This window comes from Doryrhamphus excisus, linkage group LG1 (assembly GCF_037039965.1).
Source record: "Doryrhamphus excisus strain RoL-2023G ecotype Guam linkage group LG1, RoL_Dexc_Guam_v1.1, whole genome shotgun sequence".
Classification (NCBI taxonomy): Eukaryota; Metazoa; Chordata; class Actinopteri; order Syngnathiformes; family Syngnathidae; genus Doryrhamphus; species Doryrhamphus excisus.
Genome location: NC_136357.1, coordinates 5,961,665 through 5,989,410, shown reverse-complemented (window position 1 = coordinate 5,989,410; position 27,746 = coordinate 5,961,665). Strand labels below are relative to the sequence as shown.

The following is a 27,746-nucleotide window of genomic DNA, read 5'->3' as shown; positions in this document are numbered from 1 at the left end:
TAACCTATAAAAGGTTTTTCATTGAGACAGGAGGCTCCAATAGTTCATCCTCACTGTACTTTAGTGCCAATTCACACTTCCTACCGACTTACTTTTCTCATTTCCAGACCGGCAATTCAAAATTCATTCGGAACATGCAGATAGAAGTCCAACAAGTGATCTTGGAGACGCAAACATGACTGTGGAAAAACTGAATGCTCACTGCAATGTGAAACCAGCAGCACAGGATGTAATGGCACCCAATGGGGGAAAGGAGGACAGCGCCGAAGGTCGGTATGGCTGAGAGGTCAAGAATGAGCACCGTATATATTTTATTTATAGGCACAAAGCATGTAAAACAATAACAAAATTACAACATATTGAAGGATTAAGGAAAAAGTCTACAGTTTGTTGTTTTTTTTGTCTCAAAGTTTGTTTTTTTGCATACTTTTCTGCAGGTCACTGTAAAACCAAACAATGTCATTGCTGGAAACATAAGATCAGAGCAAGTGAGTACATCTTTCTTTTAAGTTCTATATTTTTATTTTAGACTAATGTTTGTTTTGTAATGAAAAGTACAGTAAAGTCTCGTTATATCGATATTGTCGGGAGTTGGAAAAAATATCAATATAACCGGACTGTCGATATATCCGATCCTGCGCCGAACTGCATTAAAAGTGGGCAATAATGCACTCAAGCAGCTTAAATCAATCTTTGCTTAAGGATTTCAATACCAAAAAAGAACACGGCAAACGGCTGCTTCCAGTCAACTTTATTTTTCACACTTCCACCACCAGAGCACAGCACACACACCGATTCCCGCACTTCCTGGTTCACAGGTCATGCTCAACCCGCCCCACATAGCTGGCCAAACACATGCCTGCAACAGAAGAACCAGCATGTACATATGAAAAACAGTGATTATTGCAAGCGATAAAAAGATATCTGAATACAACACAATTAAATACATGTATTTGTACGCTTATGTCTTTGTTGGAATAGGTGTGTATGCTATGTCAGTTGGTTCTTCTGTTGCAGGCATGTGTTTGGCCAGCTATGTGGGGCGGGTTGAGCATGACCTGTGAACCAGGAAGTGCGGGAATCGGTGTGTGTGCTGCGCTCTGGTGGTGGAAGTGTGAAAAATAAAGTTGACTGGAAGCAGCCGTTCGCCGTGTTTTTTTGGTATTGAAATCCTTAAGCAAAGATTGATTTAAGCTGCTTTTGTATCGATATAAGCAGACCAAATTGGCTGGCGGGAGATGAAAAGGGCATCGCAGTAACCGGATTATCATAATAACCGGGTATCGTACTAACGGAACTAATTATATCATAAAAGACTAGAAATTTTCCGGGAAATGAAAATAGTATCGTAATAAGCAGTAATTTGTTATAACCGATATCGATATAACGAGACTTTACTGTAACTTAAATGTTACCAGCTCTCTGTTTCTCGGACATTTGGAGCCTAAAGGCTGTGATGTGTGGTCTACTTCAGCTGATGTTGAAGAGATTTCCCTGGTCCCTCACTTCCTTTTGTCCGTACATCAACCCCCTAATCGGCTCGGTGCCACATTGGACCGAAGCACAGCATGGTCATTTACTGATGTAGAAAAAGAAAAGCACAATATGAGATGAAAACTACAAAATGAATACGACTTTAGCTTGGTTTGAAGTGTGTGGGTCTCCACAGAAGCGTGTTCCTACCACAAAAATCTTAACGCCATTGTAGAAAGTTATTGGTAGTCATTTTTACCCCAAAAGACCAAACAACCAACTTCACAACAAGTGGTTTTGCTCATTAGAATGTTATCAGAAGAACTGATATTTATTCCTCATCAAGTATTTGCTTTATTTTAAATAAATAAAATGTCTTCCTATTGTGCATGTTTTTTTCAGTATTCCCGTTGGCTTTTGTTAAACATTTCCATCAGAGCTGGTCTCAAGATAAAGGACCTGCGACGGTCCCTGAAGCCGACTCTGACTTTGAGGAGATTACTCCAACAGAAACTGTATGTTATTTTTTTTATATGCAGAACTGTTAAATTTGTATGGTTGATGAGAGTTTTTTTTTTTTTGCTTCACTCAGAGCTCTAAAGGAAAGACATCTTGTGAAAACAAACATCCCTCAGAGGGAAGTGAAAAGAACCCAACCTGCAACTCCTCCACCCCAAAGAAACGCTTGATGTCATCAGTTAGTGAGAAGGAGAGACTCCGCCGATGGGACATGTTGGACCCTTCAAAGGACACGCTAACTACGCAGCAACATGGACACCAGGTTGGGACATGAATCTCCATTCTCGTACTAGTATGATCTTAATACAGTAGTATTGGAGCAATTTATGATCTCCGTCATCTATTGTCATCTTTCATCATCAGATCCAAGCAAAAACGGAAACTGATACGCCTCAGACAGACTCGGGCCAGCATGGAGAACCAATTCCGAGCCAAAACTCCTACTCCGCCTCATCCCCCTCAGCCTTCCAGCTTTTCGCCAACGCCTTCAGGAGGACGTTTAGTATCACCAATGCTTCCAACAGCTCCGGCACAGCTCACATGTTAGTAAAGACATAGCAAACCATTTTATATATATATATATATATATATATATGAATTTCAAATACATTTATCTTTGCATCCCAACAGGAGGCCCGTACGTCATGGACCACGCAGACAGAGGCCTATGTCAGAAGGAGCGTTAAATGTTATATCTCTCCGTAGCACCTCTGAAATAGAGTCCTCCAAAGAGACACACGCAAGAAAGCCTGATATGCCCTCTGAGTTTCAGCAAGTCTCCCTAAAGAACCGTAGAAACTCAGGCGGGGTCTTCAAGGATGACATGTCATCACTGTCCAGACGGAAAGTCAGCCTCTTCTCGTCCCTCAGGCTCAGGAAGAGGGAGGCATCAGAGGCTGACGGGAAGGACCAGGAGCTCCAAAAGGAAATCAGGATGATCCTCGCCAATCTTAGAAACAAAGGTCAGTATGGTGTGGTAGGACACCCCATCCCAACTTGGCACAAACTCAATAGGAATTGAGTTTGTTTGCATGGGTTTTCTCCGGGTATTCCGACTTCTCTCCACATACCAATAACATGCAATTGTATCGCAGTAGTACACCTAACACACAGCATATTTAGCTAGCATTCCTGCTTTTTTTTATTCAAGTGTCTATCTATAATTTATTTCTAAATGTTTCACTTGAACAGAATAATTCATAATAAGAATAATAACTCATTGTAAGTTCAGTTTCCTGACAATATTAAATTGTTCTTTCATGTAGCATCCAGCCAGCAAAAGCTGGAGGAGCCCTGCTCTTCTGATGATGAACTTGACGGTGCATCATCTAATCACAAGGTTTGTGTACTTATAAAGTATGACCCAAACATTATTTTAATGTATACATCTTTTGAAGCATTTAATATTTCTGGTCCTAGATGTCCTCTGAGAGGAGGAGGCAAGAGACAACTGTGGCTCTGCTGGCCAAACGGGAACAACTGAAGAGGTTGCATCGGGCTCAGGTACTGTCTTTCTAAAGTGCTTAGTTCTCGTTAAATACCCTTTTCGCCCTTGCTAATTAAGTTGTGAGTGGAGGGAATCGAAGCCTTGTTGCTGTGTGTCTGCCATTGTTATCCTTGATCACATGCATTTCTTTTGCCACAGCTTACACGGATGTCTTATATTTATGGTAATGGTTTTTATTTCATTTGAACATGCATCAGATTACAATTGAATGCATCATATAATCATTTCACAGTTCCACATGTCCAAAAGGAGTAGGAAGAAGCAAAGCTTATTAAATCCTACCCCTCCATCTGGTACTTTTACAATCAGTAACTGTTACATTTGTTCACTTCCTGCTTTCCATAATACAATTTAAGGTTTTTTTTTTTTTTTTAATAATGCACCGAAGTACAAGTACATAACGTTATATTTAACGTTAAATGTATTTTTTTAATTACAGTGAATTAATGGGAATAATAATTACTTTGTAGGTACATTATATTATAGCAAGAGCTGACATGTTAACATGTATTTTTTTCATTGTTAGGTGTTTTCATTAGGGGTGTCCCGATACAACTTTTTCACTTCCGATCGGATTCCAATCTTGCAGCCTTGAAAATCAGCTGATTCCGATATTGATCCTGTATTAGTACACATCATGCATACGGTTATGACTTGTTTTACTGTGTGGAATATTAGAAAAGGCTCGAAAAGCGATATTACTGAGAGAGAATAATAGTCAGCAACAGTCGGTACGACAAAAACTGACCTGTTGATGCATCTGTATAGTTTTATCGACAATAGGCACAATACAGCGAGGCTCGTCGTGCTCAATGAAGCATTTAAACCCGACTATATTGACCACTTTTCTGTTCCATGCTGTCCTGTAGGAGTTTTTCATGCTTTTCAAAGGTGGTAAATTATTCTGATAGTCATGGTGTTGCGAAAATATGTTTTCACATGTGTGAAGTTGGTCATGTTAAACTTTCCTCCACAGGAATATTGTGCATTGCAAGTTTTGCACTCGGTTGCAACGTCTGCTGCTTGGTAGAAGTGCCGGTGCAGAGTCTGGAATGAACTGCTTTTATCAGAGTGCCATTATATGCGTGTTTAGATGAAGGCCGATATGATCTTAACTTTTTTTTTTTTTTTTTTGACTGAAAAAATGTGTGCTCCATCCAGGTGATTCAGCGACAACTGGAGGAGGTCGGAGAGAAACAAAGAGATGTGGAGGACAGAGGAGTGGCTATAGAAAAGATAATAAGAGAAGAAGCAGGTAAATGTACATTAATATTCACATGGGCTACCTGAGACAGATTAGGAAAGACAAATTTAGTAGCTTTGTAATTAACTTTTGATGAAGAGCCCACTTCACCTTTTTTTTTTTTTTTTCAGTTTAATTATTTTTGCTCCAACTCGGTTACCCATTTGTAACATCATCATCCTTACTTTTGTCTCCTCGCTCCTAGGAGACTCTCAGGCAGATGAAGGCCACCATGCCCAGCTCTATCAGTCCTGGTTTAAACTGGTTTTGGAGAAGAACAGATTAGCACGCTATGAGTCTGATCTCATGATATTGTAAGTTTTTTTTGACTGTGGCTTTAAACAGGAAAAAAAATTTAACTGAATCTGTTGCGGGCCACCATTCCGCAAGATTGAAATCCCTGAAACCACAGATCAACTCTCTGGTTATCGCCATTATAATCAGAGTCAGTGTTAGTTGCGCTTATCGGCAAGCCGGACTGGATCAGGACCGGAGCCGCAACAGATTCAGTGTGAACCCTGCCTTACTCACTGATGGCACTTCCCATCTTCAGCCAGTAGAGGTCATCTCATTTTCTTCTCTCAGTGCTCAGGAGCTTGAACTGGAGGACACCCAGGGGCGACTTCAGCAAGATCTACGATGCAGGATGACAAAAGAAGGTACATCTGTCTTTACCAGTCTGGAAAAATTACAGTGCAATATTTCTTGCTTCTACTTCTTTTCTCTTCTGTAGATACAAAGAAGAGTGCGTCCGAGCTACAGGAAGAACAGGCTATCTTGTCTGAAATCATGAGGACTGTGGAAAAAAGAGACATGCTGGTGTCGATACTTGAGGAACAGAGGCTGAAGGAGAAGGCCGAGGACCAGGACCTGGAGAGCATTGTGTTATCCAAAGGTTACAAGTTCCACTGGGCCCAGGCTAATGACAGCTGGGGGTCCGATGAGGTGGTGGGCTGAGGCGTGAAAGGCCAAGAGAAGTGCCTTAAGGCAACACGCAACGAATAAAAGTAAACTTTTACATTTCTATTTAAAATGATCTAAATACTTGGACTGAGATTTTAGGAAATTGAATTAATTTTTTACCTTGACGAGGCTTGAGGCTAAGAATCCAATTACAGCCAACAGTGTGAAATGAAAGGCTAAAACCAGATATTGATATTTAACCTTTAACCTTTTTGCACATAAGCTTATATCCACAACTGCTGTTTGTTACCTGAAAAGTTGGATTTTTTTATTAACATGTTTTATGATCACTTTTTTTTAAAACTCACATTGACTAACCAGACACTTTACCTGGGGTTTTCAATTTAGCACAGACCAAATGTTGTGATTGTGTAAATAAATTCACAGATGTGCAGCGTTCACTCATATATTCTACGTCATTTGTGTGTGGAAAATAATCATAAGGTGTGTTTTTTCTTGTTGTGCACCTCAGTCAGTTGTAATATAATGCAATATATTATTTCACTTTTTCATCTGTCCTCATGAATGATTGAGATATTACATGTTAAAATGGTTGACAATGGAGTGTGTCTATCCAGTACCAATTCTTTGTGAATGTCTACTCAGGGTCACCTTAATGCCTCTTGTTAAATGAATATTTTATTCCCAGACAAGCACCAGTTAATTCCTTGGATTCTATGTATTATTTAATTTGGGATTATTTCTGTTTATGTGGTAAAGACTGCACTTTTAAACATGTTTTGGTTTTATGCTACTTGTCTTTTTACAAGAAGAGTGTAATAAAATTTGATTTAAATGTTTTACTGCTGTTAAATGGCTACATGTTGTTGGACAGTACTTAACTTGTGGCATCATAGTTGTGTATAGAGTACAGTAACAGTACAATAATCCATATACAGTACATAATAGTAAATTCTAACTCTACTGCACATAAATATTATTATACTGGAATGTTTTGTACTTAATTTGTCTGCAATGAAAATAATATTTTTAGAATCCTTTTTTAGATTGTCCCAGTGGACTTGCCGTAGCATTAGTTTCTATGGCAGGGTTGCGTCACTGATTCCTTCCTGGTGTTGCTCTAAAGGGGCGAGGCTTCTCCCAACTTCGGGAGAAAAGTATTAGAATTCCATATCCGTTTTAGGGAGTGGACTGTGATTTTTTTTTCTCCACGTTTTCGTCACTTCCAACTCACTTTCATTTCCACGTCAACTCGGAAAGTTTTAACGCAACACTGGAGTAAAGTTTTCTCCGACAATGGCTTCTTCTCCTCAAAAGTCACCGTCTTCTCCCAAATCCCCGACGACGCCTAAATCCCCCTCTTCCAGAAAGAAAGATGACTCTTTCCTGGGAAAACTTGGTGGGACTTTGGCAAGGAGAAAGAAAGCTAAAGAAGGTAAGCTGTTAACTTAATGAGACATTAACCGACATCAGTATTTTTGAGCTCTTGTTTTAATATCGGGAAATGATTGCATTGTAACAACGTGTTTAACTTAGCCGACAACCAGATAATAATGACAAAATAACTAGCTAACACTTTAAAACAGAAGTATATTTGCCGCGGATATCATCACTGCATAAATTATCACTTTTGTGTAATGGCTGACTTTTGTGTTTGTATTGTGGCGGGCTGTTATTTTATCCATGTAAGGTAAAGAATTCACTTGTGCTGCTGACGGAGTGAGACGTTTGTCAACCCCTGAGAAGGAACGATCACTGCAGCACAGGCCTCTTTACTCTTTACATTAACTAACAATTCTCTACAGGAAGAGTGGAAAAGAATGTTTGTCATCAACATCGGGTCAGAGGTCACATACAACATCTACTTTAGGGGTGTCAAACTGTTTCCACCATACAGAACTGAGTGATGCCATTTTGATTAAATATACTAAAAACAATCCAGTGTAGGTCAATATACTGTATGCTAAGCTATCAGGGTGTGTAAATCAGATTTATTGTGGGAATTATGCCTGGGACCATAATTAATTCATTCATTCATTTTCTACCGCTTTTCCTCACGAGGGTCGCAGGGGTGCTGGAGCCTATCCCAGCTGTCTTCAGGCGAGAGGCGGGGTACACCCTGGACTGGTCGCCAGCCAATCACAGGGCACATATAGACAAACAACCATTCACACTCACATTCATACCTATGGACAATTTGGAGTGGCCAATTAACCTAGCATGTTTTTGGAATGTGGGAGGAAACCGGAGTTCCCAGATGGCCGAGGGTGGAATCGAACTCGGGTCTCCTAGCTGTGTTGCCTGCGCGCTAACCACTCGTCCACTAATTAATTAATCATACAAAAAAAATTAACTCGATAATTTTAGATTATTTTAAAAAAATATATATATTGCCATGTGCATGCATGTCTCTCACCTCCAAACAGGCAGGAAGAGGGTCCACTCGCTGCATTGATTTGAGCACCTCGGCATGTTTTTTCCATATAGAACATGTCATGAATGGAGTGAGACCATACAGTCTATTTGAGTATGTTCACACAGCAGGTCAATTCCGTAACTTGCGTCAGATTTTTTTTTATGTCTGTGAACAGCACAATTTAGATTTTTTTTTTTTTTTCAAATGTGACTCAGGTCTTACTTGTATGTAGCTGTAAATCCCATATGTATGTGATACTACTACAGTATGAATGGTGAAGTTGCATACACTACCGGTTAAAAGTATTGGAACACAGCAAGTGTGATATGTAATAATATATCTTAGGGCTGTAAACAAAAACAAAAAAATACACACTTGCATACAATTTCTAGATAACATGTTTTTCAGATTATTATTTTTTATTTAAATGGACTGTTTGCTACTGGTTCAAGATTACACTTTTTCAGGGAACAACTTACTGTCACTCATTGTCCAAATACTTTCAGAGCGAAATTCCCTAGTTTTATTCCTCAGGTTTCTAATGCTGTGTAAAAACACTTGTCAGGAACATATTGTTGTACGCAAGTGTTGATTGGTGATGCAGGTGCTGTTCCAGTGAGGCATAGAAAATTCACAGGATGTTCGCTCAGTGCGGCCAATGCATTAACACGATCAGAACCTAGCAAACACTCCTATCAGCAGGGGTCCGGCTTCTTCAGGTATCTGACAAACTGAGAACAAAGGCATGCTGGGCATGTTAGAAAACCTGCTGGAAAGGAAGAACCGTCACTGTTCTGTTTTTTTTTTTATGACCCTGACTAATGACATCAAGTTTATTAGTTTATTTCTAATGACATCAAGTTCATTAGTTTATTACTTCTCAGGAAAGTCTGGTGAGCTTTAAAAAAAATATATATCAAAAAATGTACTACTAAGCTAATGTTGACAGACGTGACAAAGATGTATTAATTAAACAACACTTATTCTTATGTGTGTCATCGGTTTGGATAATACATTACAATTACAATATTTATTTTCAGCTTTTATTAGCTATTATTATGTATTATTATTTATTTTATTCTACTTGTTATGAAATAAAAAATTAAAAAAATAAAACAATAAAAATAAAAAATTTAAAAAAATTAAAAAAATAAAACAATAAATGATTATATTATTTTGTATTTTCTTAAATATTAGCTCTAAGGCCCCTAAGTCAAGGTAGACAAAATTGTGTGTGTGATTTTACTTTATGAAACAAAATGTCTGTTTCTCATTACTCCAGTGTCGGAGCTTCAGGAAGAGGGAATAAATGCCATCAACCTTCCTCTCAGTCCCACCTACTATGAGCTGGACCCTGAGGACACCATGCTAGGTAATCCCTTCAATATTCCATATTGAAAAAAAAATATTTTTTTCCATATCACTTTTTCCTTCTCTGATCAATCAAATGGTTTAGTAAAACAGCGATCACCAAATGGCGCCATTTGGTGATTCGGAGTCTGGATTCGGACCCAGTGATGGCCCATTACGGACCCGTGACCAATTTAAGTGCATGGGAAAATATAATAACATATAATCATGCTCGCGGACCAATCTCAGCAGCAGTTTGCGGGCGTAATTGCTTTAGTTATTACGATTAACATGACAGCAAACCAGGTGACGTCACTGAAAATGAGCCAATCAAATTGTTTCTTGAATGACAACCACCCAGTCGTCCATTTTCTTTGACGCTTAATCTTCAAATAGAACCATGGTTTGCTCAAACCAGTATTTGTTCATTATTCCAGAATCCAGTACCAAAGTGCTGTGTCTCAAATGCTCTGAAACTAGCAACCAGTATGAAAAATCGACGAAATCTACGACATTAATTTACAGCACAGTATTGTACAAATGAGTCTTCACTAAGGATTTTATGGATGTTGGCGCAAAACATATTTCGCCGATGGGAGAGCACACAATATTGGATCATATCGGGCTGCATCTCCCATCTCCAATATTGGCGCTTCGACACAAGCAGTCGATTCCAGACTCTGCCCCATGTGATCACAACAACAGCATGCTATTAAGTAACAAACTGCAAGAATGGTGTTAATCATGTTGCAGTAAAAAGACATTGCAGCACAGTACAAAACTTGTCATGCACAAGTTTCCCGTGGTGGCAGAAAACTGGGGAAGCTTAAAGACTAACTTCATTGAGACTATAAATCACACAGCATATTCATTCATTCATTCATTCATTCATTTTCTACCGCTTTTCCTCACAAGGGTCACGGGGTTGCTGGAGCCTATCCCAGCTGTCTTAAGGGGGAGAGGCGGGGTACACCCTGGACTGGTCGCCAGCCAATCACAGGGCACATACAGACAAACAACCATTCACACTCACATTCATACCTATGGACAATTTGGAGTCGCTAATTAACCTAGCATGTTTTTGGAATGTGGGAGGAAACCGGAGTACCTGGAGAAAACCCACGCATGCACGGGGAGAACCTGCAAACTTCACACAGAGATGCCCGAGGGTGGAATTGAACACACGACATGTTTAAAAAAAAAAAAAAAAGAGCGAGTAATGTCGGGTGTAAACGCTTCATTGAGCACCTCGAACCGTTTTATGCCTTAACTGAAATCATGTTCATCTGTTAGAGGAGAACGAGGTGAGGACCATGGTGGATCCAAACTCCAAGAACGACCGCAAACTGCAGGAGTTGATGAAGGTCAGTCATGATGGAGACATGCATGCAGACACAAAAAAAATGTGATATTATAGTTTAAGATATATTTTATCATATGTTCTCGCAGGTGTTGATCGACTGGATAAATGATGTTCTTGTTGGAGAGAGGATCATCGTGAAGGATCTGGCTGAAGATCTATATGATGGACAAGTGCTTCAGAAACTATTTGGTGAGGAGTGGAGCCATTCCGTGTTTTTTTTTTTTTTAGGTTATTCTAATGAGCTGAAACAAAAGCAATAATTGTAATTTCTTTGGATGTCCTAACTTTAGGTTTTTGTTGGAACCCTTAGTCTGCTTTACTAAACCACTGTCTCCTTTTCTTCTTTGATGTGATTCATTTGGTCATGTCCTCCATCCCACAAGCACCACAAATAGATTTCAGCTATGTGGGAAACCCTGTGCATGTTAATGAGATAGATAACACACATTTACATATATAAAGTATATTATATGTTTTCACCCCGTGAATGGGAGCATTAACAGCGGCTCACCACCAAGTCACCGCCAATTACACTTGTCAACACAACATGAAGATCCGTGCCAGCAGTTAAACCTTGGTTAAATTCCACGTTTTGTTGTACTTGTATGGGTAGCAGCTCACATGCTGCTGGAGAAACAATGTGCGACACAAACCTAATGGAGAGTAACATTTCATTCATTTTATACCGATTTTTCCTCACAAGGGTCGCGGGGGTGCTGGAGCCTATCCCAGCTGTCTTCGAGCGAGAGGCGGGGTACTGGTCGCCAGCCAATCACAGGGCACATATAGACAAACAACCATTCACACTCACATTCATACCTATGGACAATTTGGAGTTAACCTAGCATGTTTTTGGAATGTGGGAGGAAGCCGGAGTTCCCAGATGGGCGAGGGTGGAATCGAACTTGGGTCTCCTAGCTGTGTGGCCTGTGCGCAAACCACTCGTCCACCATGCAGCCTCATTTATACATTCATTCATTCATTTTCTACCGCTTTTTCCTCACAAGGGTCGCGGGGGTGCTGGAGCCTATCCCAGCTGTCTTCGGGCGAGAGGCGGGGTACACCCTGGACTGGTTGCCAGCCAATCACAGGGCACATATAGACAAACAACCATTCACACTCACATTCATACCTATGGACAATTTGGAGTTAACTTAGCATGTTTTTGGAATGTGGGAGGAAGTCGGAGTTCCTAGATGGGCGAGGGTGGAATCGAACTTGGGTCTCCTAGCTGTGTGGCCTGTGCGCAAACCACTCGTCCACCATGCAGCCTCATTTATACATTCATTCATTCATTCACTTTCTACCGCTTTTTCCTCACAAGGGTCGCGGGGGTGCTGGAGCCTATCCCAGCTGTCTTCGGGCGAGAGGCGGGGTACACCCTGGACTGGTTGCCAGCCAATCACAGGGCACATATAGACAAACAACCATTCACACTCACATTCATACCTATGGACAATTTGGAGTCGCCAATTAACCTAGCATGTTTTTGGAATGTGGGAGGAAGCCGGAGTTCCCAGATGGTTGAGGTTGAAATCGAACTTGGGTCTCCTAGCTGTGTGGCCTGCGCGCTAACCACTCGCCCACCATGCAGCCTCATTTATACATTTCATTCATCATTGTTTTCTACATGTAAAACTATAATTATCCTCTATAAAATGTGTTTTTGTCAATATTTTGTGTGTAGATGGATTCAATGAAAACAAATGTTTGAAAAGAAAACATATCAGTTTGTCATTGGATCTGTGAGAACAAATGAACATTGCTGCAAATACACAACAGTGTTTCCATATATGCAATCCATTAAAATTATGGAGAGCCCCTGAACGCTCAGGTTAGAATTCAAGCTGCTGGTAAATTCTTTGTATTTAGTTCTTACTTGTGATTATTTGTGTCTTTTTCAGAAAAGCTGGAAGGGGAGAAACTCAATGTGGCAGAGGTGACCCAGTCAGAGATTGCCCAAAAACAGAAGCTGCAGACAGTTTTAGAACGCATCAACGACTCCCTCAAACTGTCCACCAGGAACATACGCTGGAATGTTGACTGTAAGACACCATAATGGTTGTACATTACTTTTATCTTTCAACATTTTATTACAGTTGTTGTATATCTGTGATGTGCAGCCAGTTAACCCAAACCATTGGGGAATCGTGCTGACACCACCAGAATTACTGTCTGTTTTCAGAAGAGACTCCTGAGTTCGATAGATACTGTACAATAATTTAGAAATGACATGCACAGTTTTGTGTAAGTCAGGGGTCTCAAACTCAATTTACTTGGGGGCCACTGGAGCTCGGGTCTGGGTGAGAATGGGCTGCATCAGGTTTTCCAAAAAAAACGCATTTATTAAAAACAAAAAAATTGGTTCCAATTTTCTACAATAAAAGCTCTGATAAAACATTCCACTGTTCTCAAATATCTTACTTTTTATTTTTCTACACAAAATAAGATGGAAAAATAAATAAACAAATCAAGAATAAAGAAAATCAATCAATCAGTAATAAATAAATAAATATAATAATAATAATAAAACGGCAAATAATAAAAACTTAAGAAACCACATATAGTTTGGTGGGTAGGCAAACTATTTTTTTCAGATTAAAATGAACAAAGCATTATTAGAGCCCTGTAGACATGACAAAACACGACTATAGTCACATTTATACTATTTTTATTTACAACATATTGCGCAACTGCAGGGTCTTGAGACACATGCTAACTCGCAAACTAGAGAGCTCACGACCCAAAACGGTAGCCTTCAAGTTATTTACTTTAAACTTAAATAGCCAAAAACTTACCACTTCCACACGGATAGGGAGGATAACTATTAACAGTTATTTAACCTTTAACATGAACATTAATCAAACGTAATAATTTTTTCTGGGTACATGATACCATACAGCATCCATATCAAACTTGCACGGGCCGCACGAACATTAAACTTTCATATCAAGGCGGGGGCCTCAAACTAGTGTCCTGCGGGCCACACTTGGCCCGCGAGCCGCGTGTTTGAGACCCCTGGTGCAAGTGATGTAAAGAAACAATCACCCAGACACCAAAATCCACTCGTAATAACTCATAACTCAATAACTTATTGTCTTTTTCTGTCATCAAGCGGTTCACGCAAAGAGCATCGTCGCCATTCTGCACCTGCTGGTGGCGTTGTCGCAACACTTCAGAGCACCGATCAGATTGCCAGATCATGTTTCCATTCACGTAGTCGTGGTCCAGGTGAGTCGTAGGTGCTGTTATGTGCTTGCAAAATGTATTTCACTTGACTATTCTCATGTTTACAACATTCCCTCAATCATTTCACTGATAGTCCTTCCTTCCTCTTTGGCTTGCAGAAAAGAGAAGGCATCCTCCAATCCAAACAAATTCAAGAAGAAATCACTGGCAACACAGAGTAAGTTCCCTCTGTTAGAACCTTATGTTGGTATAAATATTTAGAAATTACACAAAATATTGTTTCAGCCAGACGAGGGTTCAATTCCACCCTCGGCCATCTCTGTGTGGAGTTTGCATGTTCTCCCCGTGCATGCGTGGGTTTACTCCGGTTTCCTCCCACATTCCAAAAACATAAGATAAGATATGCCTTTATTCGTCCCTCAGTGGGGAAATTTGCATTGCACAGCAGCGAGAGTACAGAATCAGTTAAGCAGTACAAAATACACAATATTGAAGAATAAACAATATAAACAACCCAAGTATTAACAAAATCAACAGTTTTACGCAGAGTTATAGATCTTGCTAGTGACTTAATATGAGGCATTATAGAAATACTTCACATAGAACTTAATATATTGCATTTAGAGCCTTAATATTGCACGTGGAGGTAGATCAGATATTGCACAGTGAATGGAGTCTGGAGTAACGATACTGAAAATAAAAAAACAAAGCCAACATGCTAGGTTAATTGGCGACTCCAAATTGTCCATAGGTATGAATGTGAGTGTGAATGGTTGTTTGTCTATATGTGCCCTGTGATTGGCTGGCGACCTGTCCAGGGTGTACCCCGCCTCTCTCTCGTCCGAAGACAGCTGGGATAGGCTCCAGCACCCACCGCGACCCTCGTGAGGAAAAGCGGTAGAAAATGAATTGTTTCACCCTACGCTCATACTATGCCCTCATGCGTGCGGGTAATTGAAATCAATTTTCAGTGTCTGATCAACAAACGCAATCATGTTTTTGTGGAAAGTTGTTTTTCTTAGTAAACACAATAACTGTCTACATGAACTCATAAAGATGGGACCGTAAATGAATGCTTAGTCTGATCTAACGCTGATATTAGCACCCGAGCAAGCGTTTTTTTTAACGTTTTTGTTTATTGCATCCTTTAATCACATAGTACCCAGTACCTGTGAATATTCACATTAATCCGGGTCATTGTACAGAGACTAGTACCTATTGGTTTGACAGCTACTGACTGAGAATTTTAATTTAGCTTCTGCCAGCAGTTTACTACGGCTACAATTAATTAGACTTATCCGCACATGTGCATGTGAATGATTTTTTTCTGGCCTGCCCTGTTGTTATTACCCCCCCCCCCCATCCCCCCATACTTGGGGACTCTTGTACTTCCGTTGTTCCCCTCCAATAGCACACGACTGCGGGAGGGCAAAGCCCACAACACTGTCCTCCATAGGGTTAACATTGTGATAATACATGAGGGCTTCTGTTTCCAATAGAAAAATGGCACGCTGTATCGCCATTCATTGTATCAATACCCAGCAGTACCGCTCTGGTGTTGAGATTTTACATTGTGGTATCGTATGTAGTCGCCGGGGGATCTCTCACCCTGGTTATTGGAATACCTGAGGTGTACCTGTGATTCTCTCTCCTCATGATGCCGTACATACGTCTATTGTTGAATCATTTCTAATCCCATCATTCTCTACATTCCTCTGTGATTGAATTGGAAGCACTTGTCTTTTATTATCGCCTCTTTTCTGTGGAGATTCAAGTGTGAAATTGTGAATGAGATGAAATAACCTGATTTTTTTTTCATTTTGACACATCTGACACATCTATTCTTCCTCTTTTTTTACCTTTTTTTTTTCAATTGTTTGTTCTTTCTCAGGGCTTTCTCTGGACGACATGGTAAGTTGTATGGGTAATAAATTACCAAACACATTTATTACAGTGATCCACATGTATTGTTTTCCTTTTGGGGGTTGCCATCATCATGTATTCCATGTTTTCCCACAGAGCGCGATGCTTTCGACACCCTGTTCGACCACGCTCCGGATAAACTGAATGTTGTCAAAAAGGTACTCAGCCATTTTTTCTTTGACCTTGGTGGACCAATTTTTAGTTTCATTCATTCATTCATTTTTTACCGCTTTTTTCCTCACGAGGGTTGCAGGGCGGGGTACACCCTGAACTGGTCGCCGGCCAATCACAGGGCACATATAGACAAACAACCATTCACACTCGCATTCATACCTATGGACAATTCGGAGTCGCCAATTAACCTAGCATGTTTTTGGAATGTGCCGGAGTACCCGGAGAAAACCCACGCATGCACGGGGAGAACATGCAAACTCCACACAGAGATGGCCGAGGGTGGAATTTCAGCAAGCAATTTATAGCAAAAAACTATTAAAGTGAAACTGGAGGTAGCAGAGATGAGGATGCTGAGGTTCTCATTGGGAGTGACCAGGATGGATAGGATCAGGAACGAGTATATCAGAGGGACATGTTCGAGACCTTGGCGATAAAGTCAAAGAGGCCAGACTGAGATGGTTCGGACATGAACTTTGGGTGCTGGAGCCTATCCCAGCTGTCTTTGGGCGAAAGGAAGGCGGGGTACACCCTGGACTGGTCGCCAGCCAATCACAGGGCACATATAGACAAACAACCATTCACACTCACATTCATACCTATGGACAATTTGGAGTCGCCAATTAACCTAGCATGTTTTTGGAATGTGGGAGGAAACCGGAGTACCCGGAGAAAACCCACGCATGCACGGGGAGAACATGCAAACTCCACACAGAGATGCAATTTTTTATACTGTACATTTCCAGACTTTAGAGTACACTAGTGTGTAGACTACACCCACTCAATTTAATGAGGAAAAAAAAAAGATTTGTTCATATACTGTATAGGCCGTAGCTAGGAGACGTGAGTTCGATTCCACCCTCTGGCATCTTTGTGTGGAGTTTGCATGTTCTCCCCTTGCATGCGTGGGTTTTCTCCGGGGACTCCGGCTTCCTCCCACATTCCAAAAAAAACCATCCTAGGTTAATTGGCGACTCAAAATTTTCCAATAGGTATGAATGTGAGTGTGAATGGTTGTTTGTCTATATGTGCACTGTGATCCAGGGTGTAATCATCTGACTGCAACCATACATAAAAATTAACATTTGTTTGGCCAGTTGCCTAAACACAAGTAAAGATGCCTTATTGGATTTTCAATATTTCAATTGGAATTGGAATTCATTCCATCAAATATATGCTCGTCATCCCTGATCTCTTGTGAGCAAAGCATCCTGAACTGTGAAAAACAGTCCCATAAGGCATTTGATAAGTGCCTTGTTCCAAATGAAGCTAACAGACTGTGGGTCTGTACGGGGGCGCCGAGGGAGAGCAAACCAGAGCACACAGCTACGGGTCAGCGGGAAATCACACTCCACAATTCTTTTAATATAACCATCACCTTTTTAATTTTTTTTTTTTACTAATACAGTAAACCTCGGATATATCGGATTCAATTGTTCCCACTGGTTTTGTCCGATATAAGCAAAATCCGTTATATGCGTATACCGGAAAATAGATCGGATTTATATCCGGTATATGCGTAAATCGGATTTTATCCGTTATAAAAAGGCACTTCCTTGACTATGTTTCCAATGTACCTGGACTGGGCAATGAAAAGAGACGTAAGGTAATGAGAATTTAACTTTATTGGACTCTGAGCATAACAAATTGTTAATTAAGCTAGGCCCTGTTACGCCCGTCAGGCCTACGTTATTTCCAATAGTGAGGTTAAGATCTCATTCACTGCTGTGCTAGTATTATTGACGTCACTCACTTTTATATTTGTCCTAAATCTGGAGCCAGGAGAAAGACACGATGCGGCCATCCGATATATGAAGGGAAATTGGAACGGGACTGGAGATTTTGTCCGAAATAGGCGAAATCCATTATAGAAAATCCGATATATGCAATTAATTTTTATTGGAAATGCATTACAGAAAAATTGTTTTCTTTTTTTATCTGTCCGTTGTGAGCGAATTTCCGATATATCCGAGGTTTACTGTAACTTAATTCTACTTGTCCAACTACTACTACTTCTTGTGACTGTTTGCAATTTTCGCAATTGCTGTGGAACTCTCTTATGTCAATCACGCTATTTTGTGCCATGATTGTGTAATTATTTATAAATGCTTTGTGTTTGAGTGGTTTATGTCACTTTTAGCCTTGCTGATTAGCGTCTTTCTGTTTTCTTAGACGCTGATCACATTTGTGAACAAACACTTGAACAAGCTCAACTTGGAGGTGTCGGAATTGGAAACGCAGGTACGAGACACTCATAGAAATAAATACTGCTATTAAAAATGGAGAAACCTAAATAAAAGCAACGAGCCTTCTGGTAATCGGACATCGTAGAGCATCAATGTATAGTTTTATTGTACCTTTTTGAGTCTACTTGAGCAGGATCTTAACCTTTTCTCGTTGCTTATTTTTATATTAGGTCAAGGCTTGTTTCTTGTTTCATCTCCCTGCAGTTTAAGACCATGCCATCAATCATATGCGCCGTTTCTCAGTTTGCAGACGGTGTTTATCTGGTGTTACTGATGGGGCTGCTGGAGGGATATTTTGTGCCACTCTACAACTTCTTCCTCACACCTGAAAATTTCGACCAAAAGGTAAGTTATTATTAAAAGATAAATTCATTCATTTATTCTCTACCGCTTATCCTCACGAGGGTCGTGGCGGTGCTGGAGCCTATCCCAGATGTCTTTGGGCGAGAGGCGGGGTACACCCTGGACTGGTCGCCAACTAATCACATATAGACAAACAACCATTCACACTCACATTCATACCTGTGGACAATTTGGAGTCGCCAACTAACCTAGCATGTTTTTGGAATGTGGGAGGAAACCGGAGTACCCGGAGAAAACCCACGCATGCACGGGGAGAACATGCAAACTCCACACAGAGATGGCCGAGGGTGGAATTGAACTCGGGTCTCCTAGCTGTGACGTCTGCGCGCTAACCACTCGACCACCGTGCAGCCCGTATATTACTATATTGAAATTTTTTTTGATAGTTTTTACATTTTATAAGATAAAATGTCACATATAGGCAAACAACCATTCACACTCACATTCATACCTATGGACAATTTGGAGTCGCCAACAAAGATTTTTAAAATTTTGAAATTTTCTTGCCGCCAAATTAAATTTTTTTCTGCGGGTTACGGACCACCACGAGCCAGTTGGGAGGTAGTTTGAGCCACTGCATGCCACTAGGCACCTTATTGGTGACACTAGGCGCCATAGCAAATGTGCCTTGACGCGAACCGGCACCAGCCGGCACCCGTCCAGTGGACTCTTAGCATTACTTAGCTTAACAAGTACTTTGTAATGTAACTCCACACAGAGATGGCCGAGGGTGGAATTGAACCCTGGTCTCCTAGCTGTGAGGTCTGCGTGCTAACCTAAAAGGTAAATTATTATTATTTAAAAAAACAATCTTACCAAAAATCCATAAACTTGCATGGATGGACTGTGTAAGACTGAAATGAGTGTAAAGTGTATTCACAACCAAACCCTCGCATATCTTTGACTCTGAAGGCATAGATTTAGGGAACATTTTTAAGTCCGTACTCCATTTTCTGAGGAGCATCATGCACGCACGGCCAGCAGTGTGCCCTCCAAAGCTTGACAAATGCCATCTGTTTACCCCAGAGCCCATTCACAGCACAGCCATCTCTCCTCTCCATTGGCCTCTCTAGTAGCACAGCATTCTGAACAGGCAATCTACGGAGACACCACAGTAGCCTTTTGTTTGGGTCTTGGCCAGCCACCCCTGCCAAGCTGTGAAGCAGAATGGCCATCCCTGATACAACGTGCGCAACTCTTGTGTACAAACACACACAATCCTGGCCTGGAAGAACAGGCATGAGCCCCATAGCATCTGTAATCTCTTCTACGCAGGGAAACACTGGAGTGATGGCTTAGAGGCTCAGTTGTGTGTGTGTGTGTGTGTGTGTGTGTGTGTGTTCATGCCCTCCACCCCCCCCACTCCCCTACCTCCGCACATGCTCATTTTAATGTGGCTAATCTTGTTTTACTGCACTAGCTGGCCACACACACACATACAACACACAATAGTAATGAAATATGTTTGAGCTCGTCCTATTCCTTTACTGTCATTAAGGTTTTCAAAAGCATGTATAACCTTAATATAATTACATTTTCCGTTACTGTGGCACTGTTTGTTCGGGTAGTTTCATGCATTTATGTTCAATTTAAAACTTTAGTTTTGATTATTGTACATTTCAAAGCCATAAAAAGCACATTTCATATTTGCAATGTTTAGTTTTTGTGTTTATTATATGAAAAAAAAGTAGCGAGAGCCGCATTAAAGACTGCACTTTTGATTCATGTTTGCTGTAATAACGCCGGTCTGTTAAGTGTTCACGTTTGGGCTCAAGTGAAATGTATCACCTCAGAGTTCGCTTACATGTGGACCGAGACAATGTGGATACCTGCATACATTCATAGAATGGTATGGCCTATAAATTGTACAAATATTTTTTTAGGTTAAATATTTTAATATTTTTAATAAATATTTAATACATATATAAATATTTTTAATGAATATTTCAATATTTTTTATGAGTATTTAAATATTTTTAATAAATATTTAAATATTTTTAAATATTATATGGGTTTTCTCCGGGTATTCCGGTTTCCTCCCACATTCCAAAAACATGCTAGGTTAATTGGCGACTCCAAATTATCCATTATTATTATTGGCTGGCAACCAGTCCAGGGTGTACCCCGCCTCTCGCCCGAAGACAGCTGGGCGTAGGCTCCAGCACCCCCGCGACCCTTGTGAGGAAAAAGCGGTAGAAAGTGAATGAATGAATGAATGTATAAATGAGGCTGCATGGTGGACGAGTGGTTTGCGCACAGGCCACACAGCTGGGAGACCCGAATTCGATTCCACCCTCGCCCATGTGGGAACTCCGACTTCCTCCCACATTCCAAAAACATGCTAGGTTAACTCCAAATTGTCCATAGGTATGAATGTGAGTGTGAATGGTTGTTTGTCTATATGTGCCCTGTGATTGGCTGGCCACCAGTCCAGGGTGTACCTTGCCTCTCGCCCCAAGACAGCTGTTGTTGAATTAAAACCATTAATAATGCTAGGGCTGCACATTGGTAGAGTGGTTAGTGCGCATGCCTCACAGCTAGGAGACATGAGTTCGATTCCACCCTTGGCCATTTGGCCGTGGGTTTTCTCCGGGTACTCCGGTTTCCTCTCACATTCCAAAAACATGCTAGGTTAATTGGCGACTCCAAATTGTCCATAGGTATGAATGTGAGTGTGAATGGTTGTTTGTCTATATGTGCCCTGTGATTGGCTGGCGACCAGTCCAGGGTGTACCCCGCCTCTCGCCCGAAGACAGCTGGGATAGGCTCCAGCACCCCCGCGACCCTTGTGAGGAAAAAGCGGTAGAAAATGAATGAATGAATGAATGATAAATATTATATATTTTATATTAAATTTTTTTTCTTTTTTTAGTGTGTAGAGGTTATTCTGCATACCGGCTCAGTAAATAGCTTACAATAAATCTCAGTGATTATTGGCCTTGATGGCGTGTGTTCATTCCCACTCGACGGTGTGAATGTGATTGGGAATGGTCGTCTGTCCCCATGTGTGCCCTTTTAAAGACTGGCAACCAGTTCAGGATTAGTCTGCCTTTTTGCCTGAAGTTAGCTGGGACAGGCTCCAGTTCTTTGCCACCCTTAATGGGATAAGCGGTAGAAAATGGATAGTTAGGAGTTAGTGTTAGTGATGTATTTTAACCAAACTCGCTGCCAGTTTCCTGTAAAATAAGAAAATCATTGACAAAAATCCTCACTAATATTTACTGAAATGATGAATGAGGAAGTGGTGTGTTTGTGCAGCTGCAGAAGGATAAGTAGTGTTTGTGGTCAGAGGTGTTCTATATTTGCAAAAGAAAAAGTGGACGGGCAGAAATAGAAATCTCAGGGAGAGAGCGCCGCATTTTGGGATTTGGTCACAAGGTTTCCCCGTTTGGCACAGCTCAGTGCTCCATGTTCATTTTATTGTTTGAGACCAACATAGTAAACAACCTCCTCTCTCTCTCCTCAGGTACATAACGTGTCCTTCTCCTTTGAGCTGATGCAGGATGGAGGTCTGGAGCGACCAAAGCCAAGGCCAGAGGGTACGACAATGTTACAATGCACATTAAGACTTAATACAGTGGAACCTATGTTTTTGTAATTAACCTATTCCAAAGGACCTGATGAAAACTGGTACAAAAAATGTACAAAAACTGAAGAAATGTTTTCATTGAATCCACCCACACACAAAAATATTGACAATAATTATAGTTTTACATGTAGAAAACAATGATGAATGAAATGTATAAATGAGGCTGCATGGTGGACGAGTGGTTAGCGTGCAGGCCACACAGCTAGTAGACCCAAGTTCGACTCCACCATCGGCCATCTCTGTACTGGGTACTCCGGTTTCCTCCCACATTCCAAAAAAAACATGCTAGGTTAATTGGCGACTCCAAATTGTCCATAGGTATGAATGTGAGTGTGAATGGTTGTTTGTCTATATGTGCCCTGTGATTGGTTAGCGCGCAGGTCACACAGCTAGGAGACCCAAGTTCGATTCCACCCTTGGCCATCTGGGTACTCCGGCTTCCTCCCACATTCCAAAAACATGCTAGGTTAATTGGCGACTCCAAATTGTCCATAGGTATGAATGTGAGTGTGAATGGTTGTTTGTCTATATGTGCCCTGTGATTGGCTGCCGACCAATCCAGGGTGTACCCCGCCTCTTGCCCAACGACAGCTGGGATAGGCTCCAGCACCCCCGTGACACTCGTGAGGATAAGCGGTAGAAAATGAATGAATTAATTAATGTAAACACATGGGCCTGCACGGTGGTTGAGTGTTAGCACACAGGCCTCACAGCTAGAAGACCCGAGTTCAATTCCTTGGCCATCTCTGTGTGGAGTTTGCATGTTCTCCCCGTGCATGCGTGGGTTTTCTCCGGGTACTCCGGTTTCCTCCCACATTCCAAAAACATGCTAGGTTAATTGGCGACTCCAAATTGTCCATAGGTATGAATGTGAGTGTGAATGGTTGTTTGTCTATATGTGCCCTGTGATTGGCTGGCGACCAGTCCAGGGTGTACCCGCTATTGTGCCCGCTGATTATCTCATCTGTTGTCACTGCACAGCTATACTTAATCAGCATGAAGTAACCAACCTAGTTAGCGGGCTAATTAGCTGCTTAGGTGCCAGATGTTGCAGGCTGTCCAGAAAACTGGGTTAAGTTAAGTGGTTATTGGACATCTGCGTACTGCATATGTGAGCTTTAGCATGGAGACAATGACCACATGAACCTTTGCTGGTACTCTACCATACATTTGTGTTTTTTTTTTCTCTTTGCAGATATAGTGAACTGTGACCTTAAGTCAACCCTGCGTGTCCTCTACAACCTCTTCACCAGGTACAGGAATGTAGACTGAGGACACAAGTAACAAGAGGGACACTTTTTTTTTTTCATTTTTAACCATGGACCACACTCTAAAGCTTAAAAAAATATATATATTTTGTCAAAATGTATCAGAATTCGTGCATTATACATCTTAGGGCATCCTCACACTAGGCCACTTGTGCGGTACGTTTGACGTGTTTGGTCACGATTCCATGCACATCCATACAATGGCTGCAATGTGATCACTCTATGCAAATTCTAAACCAACACACTTAATAATGCTTACACACCAAATCCGAGATGCGCAAATTTTTTGACTTATGGGCCACATTGGGTTAAAAAAATTGGCAGAGGCGCCAGCAAACAGAACAACACACTTGCTCACGGTGCAACGAAAGGAAAACACTACACATCCGCATCACATAAATCAATAACTATGTGAGTGATAAACAGCAATTAAGCAGTAAACATAACACGTAACTTAAAACTGTTATTTCGGAATGCCCACAAGGCATGCTGGGTAGTCCAGCGGCAACAACACGATGAACCATGAACAATGAAACAACAGTACACTCAGAACTCCTCATTTTTTTATTTCTCTGACGACCTACTCAAGGAAAATATTAGGAGAAAGACTACCGCAAGCTACCCAGCATGCCTTGCGGCAGCACAAAATAAAAGTTTTTTTTTAATGTGGGTATTTACTGCATTTGTATGCCCACATGTTGCAATAGGTAGGTTACTTTATGCGTCATGTGTTGACGTGTTCTGTTTTTGGGATGATTTTTTTTTTGTACAAAAGACATTTTTTTTTTTTTTCCATCTGACTATTTTGGCAACTCTCGCGTGCCCCAATAGCACAGCAAGTCATGTTACCGGAAACAGTTTTGATTGTTAAAGGTTTAGATAAAAGACACTTAGTATGCCTGATGTGGCCCACGGCCCGCAGTTTGCTCACCACTGCCCTAAATTCTAAATCCAAAATCACTTTTGTGGCAAAGAGACCTGACACAACACCTAGACACAATTTAAAATACGCGCTAAACACCCTAAGCAATGAATAATTGTCTATAAATATAAATATGTCACATTGTATTTATTATACATTTTGATACACAAGTGCCTGCTTTGTTTCTACTTCTAATACTTCATAATGTGATGAACACACTCCAGGATTTTAACAGAAAATAAACTTTGCTTTTACAGTAGTTGAAATTTGACCAAAGTTCACTTGTATCCGAGCTTCTTTACTACAAAGCAGTTGCTTAAAACGTCTTTCTGATTGCTTCCATACCCCCTGATAGAGCGATTATCGACCTGGCATTTTGACACACATCGGCATCTGCCTTGCTTTTAAATTTGATGACCGAAGAAGCGGTCTCATTTTAAAACTGGCGTATTTTGGCTCTGTCCATCAGCAATGAAAGCTGTGCATGCATAGTGAAGAAGCTTGCTAGAACAGTATGTATAATGTAGATCAGGGGTCACCAACCTTTTTGAGGCCGAGGGCTACTTTGTGAGCACGGATAGTATGAACGGCTACATGACCTGTTTGCGGTGAACTTCCAATGTTAATTATTTTCCACAATAATGGTAACAAATATATATATATTTTTTAACAAGAAACATTTATTTATGTGCTCATATATTTGAAAGTCAGAGGGAACACCTTTCTGTGATTTTTTTCACCTGCTTAGTGAAAAAAGTCCTTTGTTTGTCCAAAGCTGCCTTTAACAAACGGGCCTTTTTCCGTCCTTAATGCGCTGCCGGTTGGGTAGCTCGCATTGAAGCTTTCGTGACATTTCGACATTTAAGTTTTGAAGTGTCTCTCCACATTGTGCCACATTGGTATTGCAACAGTCGTCCCGCTAAAATAAGACACATACATTTTTCTTCAAAATACGTAAAGAAAAATTCTTCCTCCCAGTCACTGTGGAAAAAATGTAAGTCCTTTTTTTGCTTTTCTGCCATGTTTTTGGGGGCTAAACTGCACGTGTAAGCTAACACCTCATCATCGCTGCACTATATCGAAAAAGCGGTGAGCGGACGCGTGCGCACACATGAACTTTGACTTGAGGTAAGAGTTCGTTATAAAATATGTTTTATTTTATTTTAATTTTTTTTAAATATTTTTTTTAATTTTTTAAATATTATTTTTATTTTGTTTTAATTTTTGATGTTATAAGACGATTAAAAAAAATACATTAATGTAAGCAATTCTGATTCAAAATTTAAAGCACAAAATGACAATGAACAATGATTTGTGACCGGTGCTATTTTTAGAAGATGCCTCACGGGCGCCTTAAGTGGTCCACATGGGTGCCCGCGGGCACAGCGTTGGTGACCCCTGACGTAGACATTTGACTGAGTGCATGGCCTGATCATAATCTGACCATCATTTCATATTTCTCAACATAATGATTGAATTTGCAATATACTGTATGTTAAGCAAAAGATGGAATGAGTAAGGTAACTTATCAATGCTGTCTATGATGTATCTACTGTATTTATGTATTATTCTATGGCATTTAATAAATAGTTTAATCCACAAAATAAACAGGTGAGTGACTTGTTTGTAAAACTGTGTCAAAGTCACAGTTAATATTAATATATATTAATATTGGTGTGTATAGTGAAAGTGATTTCAAAGAGAGAACACTTTTGCTTGAGTAACAGTATCCGATGCTCAAAATGCTTCCACGTCAGATGGAACGGATCCTCCGGGATCCGAAACCATGTTATGATCATTTCCTCTGTTCTCTGTCGCCCGGGGGAACAATTCTGCAGCGCTAGTTATGACTTTGTTACATTAATGTTATTGCATTATTGTTTCATCTGCGCTCTTTGCAGGGAGTCACATGGGGACCGAAGACTCAGTAATGTAGCAATACATGGTTCTTTTTTGTCAAGGACGGGGAAACAGTTGGTCTGGTACCAGAATTAGACTAACTGTAAACATAACACACTTTATTAGAGACAGAAAAATCTCCCATAACTTGTCCCTTACAATTTATTTCATTCATTTTCAATTTTCATTTAATTACCGTTTATCCTCATGAGGGTTGTGGGGGGTTGCTGGAACCTATCCCAGCTGTCTTGGGCCAGAGGCGTGGTACACCCTGGACTGGTCACTAGCCAATCACAGGGCACATATAGACAAACAACCATTCACACTCACATTCATACCTATGGACAATTTGGTAATGGTAATTTCATTTGAATATGCATCAGATTACAATTGAATGCATCACATAATCAGTTCACAGTTCCACATGTCCAAAAGGAGTAGGAAGAAGCAAAGCTTATTAAATCCTACCCCTCCATCTGGTACTTTTACAATCAGTAACTGTTACATTTGTTCACTTCCTGCTTTCTTTCTTTTTTTTGTCACGTACCGAAGTACGAGGAGATATGACCATACAATGACATAATCGGTACCACAGTAACTGTCAATATAGTGATACATTTGGAGTCGCCAATTAACCTAGCATGTTTTTGGAATGTGGGAGGAAACCGGAGTACCCGGAGAAAACCCACGCATGCACGGGGAGAACATGCAAACTCCACACAGAGATGGCCGAGGGTGGAATTGAACTCGCAGCCTTGTTTTGAATCATTCATTCATTTTCTACTGCTTATCCTCACAAGGGCCGCGGGGATGCTGGAGCCTATCCCATCTGTTTTCGGGCGAGAGGTGGGGTACACCCTGAACTGGTCGCCAGCCAATCACAGGGCACATATAGACAAACAACCATTCACACTCACATTCATACCTATGGAGTTCATACCAATTTGGAGTCGCCAATTAATTAACCTAGCATGTTTTTGGAATGTGGGAGGAAACCGGAGTACCCGGAGAAAACCCACGCATGCACTGGGAGAACATGCAAACTCCTCACATTGGTGGAATTGAACACGGGTTTCCTAGTTGTGATGCCTGCGTGCTAACCACTCGGTCGCCGTGCAGCCTTGTTTTGAATCATATTGTACTAAAATGAACCAATATTGTATTGGCAACCATGAATTATGATTGGAATCTAAACATTTGACGCTAAAGTAACCTATTGGCATATGATCAGGATTCTTATGTTGCACCCGAATGCAGCTTCTGATGACTGACCAATTGACCAACAGGTTCATCGGAAGTCACAGGAAGACGTCATCACAGGATACATATCCACTTTATGGGTCTGTCATAGAGAAAATATCCCATTATGTTCCATTTGTGG

General features: G+C 40.7%; 2 protein-coding genes and 1 long non-coding RNA gene across 6 annotated transcripts in view; 2 read left to right on the top strand and 1 right to left on the bottom strand.

Moving 5' to 3' along the window:
• LOC131130708 (F-actin-monooxygenase mical2b) overlaps nt 1–6,349 on the top strand; it is a 36,098-nt gene extending 29,749 nt beyond the window's left edge. For all 4 annotated transcript variants that reach the window (XM_058074553.2, XM_058074551.2, XM_078798185.1 and 1 more), the window contains 12 exons: nt 108–269; nt 438–488; nt 1,876–1,988; nt 2,066–2,254; nt 2,356–2,534; nt 2,623–2,954; nt 3,258–3,331; nt 3,412–3,495; nt 4,661–4,754; nt 4,948–5,056; nt 5,328–5,401; nt 5,476–6,349. In XM_058074553.2, the coding sequence (XP_057930536.2) occupies nt 108–269; nt 438–488; nt 1,876–1,988; nt 2,066–2,254; nt 2,356–2,534; nt 2,623–2,954; nt 3,258–3,331; nt 3,412–3,495; nt 4,661–4,754; nt 4,948–5,056; nt 5,328–5,401; nt 5,476–5,699 (1,685 nt within the window). In that variant the 3' untranslated portion in view covers nt 5,700–6,349. The remainder of the gene's footprint in view (nt 1–107; nt 270–437; nt 489–1,875; nt 1,989–2,065; nt 2,255–2,355; nt 2,535–2,622; nt 2,955–3,257; nt 3,332–3,411; nt 3,496–4,660; nt 4,755–4,947; nt 5,057–5,327; nt 5,402–5,475) is intronic.
• LOC131130712 (uncharacterized) overlaps nt 1–27,746 on the bottom strand; it is a 37,428-nt gene that overhangs the window by 1,051 nt on the left and 8,631 nt on the right. The window contains exons 2-3 of the long non-coding RNA XR_013630258.1: nt 5,274–5,376; nt 4,928–5,003 (exon numbers count right to left, since the gene is read on the bottom strand). This is a non-coding gene — a long non-coding RNA (uncharacterized LOC131130712). The remainder of the gene's footprint in view (nt 1–4,927; nt 5,004–5,273; nt 5,377–27,746) is intronic.
• Nucleotides 6,770–24,393, top strand: LOC131130710 (alpha-parvin). The gene is made up of 13 exons (XM_058074559.2): nt 6,770–7,101; nt 9,365–9,454; nt 10,726–10,796; nt 10,882–10,984; nt 12,700–12,840; nt 13,911–14,026; nt 14,143–14,201; nt 15,876–15,895; nt 16,004–16,065; nt 18,251–18,319; nt 18,568–18,669; nt 22,154–22,226; nt 23,472–24,393. Exons 1-13 carry the CDS (start codon nt 6,963–6,965, stop codon nt 23,546–23,548), a joined length of 1,122 nt encoding a protein of 373 aa, XP_057930542.1. The 5' UTR covers nt 6,770–6,962; the 3' UTR covers nt 23,549–24,393.

What these genes read in the sequence shown, in the direction of transcription:
- LOC131130710 (XM_058074559.2), top strand. Translation starts at nt 6,963, where the DNA reads ATGGCTTCTTCTCCTCAAAAGTCACCGTCTTCTCCCAAATCCCCGACG. An exon ending in TGTCGGAATTGGAAACGCAG is followed by an intron (nt 18,320 to 18,567) that starts GTACGAGACACT and finishes GCCGTTTCTCAG; the next exon opens with TTTGCAGACGGTGTTTATCT. An exon ending in ACCAAAGCCAAGGCCAGAGG is followed by an intron (nt 22,227 to 23,471) that starts GTACGACAATGT and finishes TTCTCTTTGCAG; the next exon opens with ATATAGTGAACTGTGACCTT.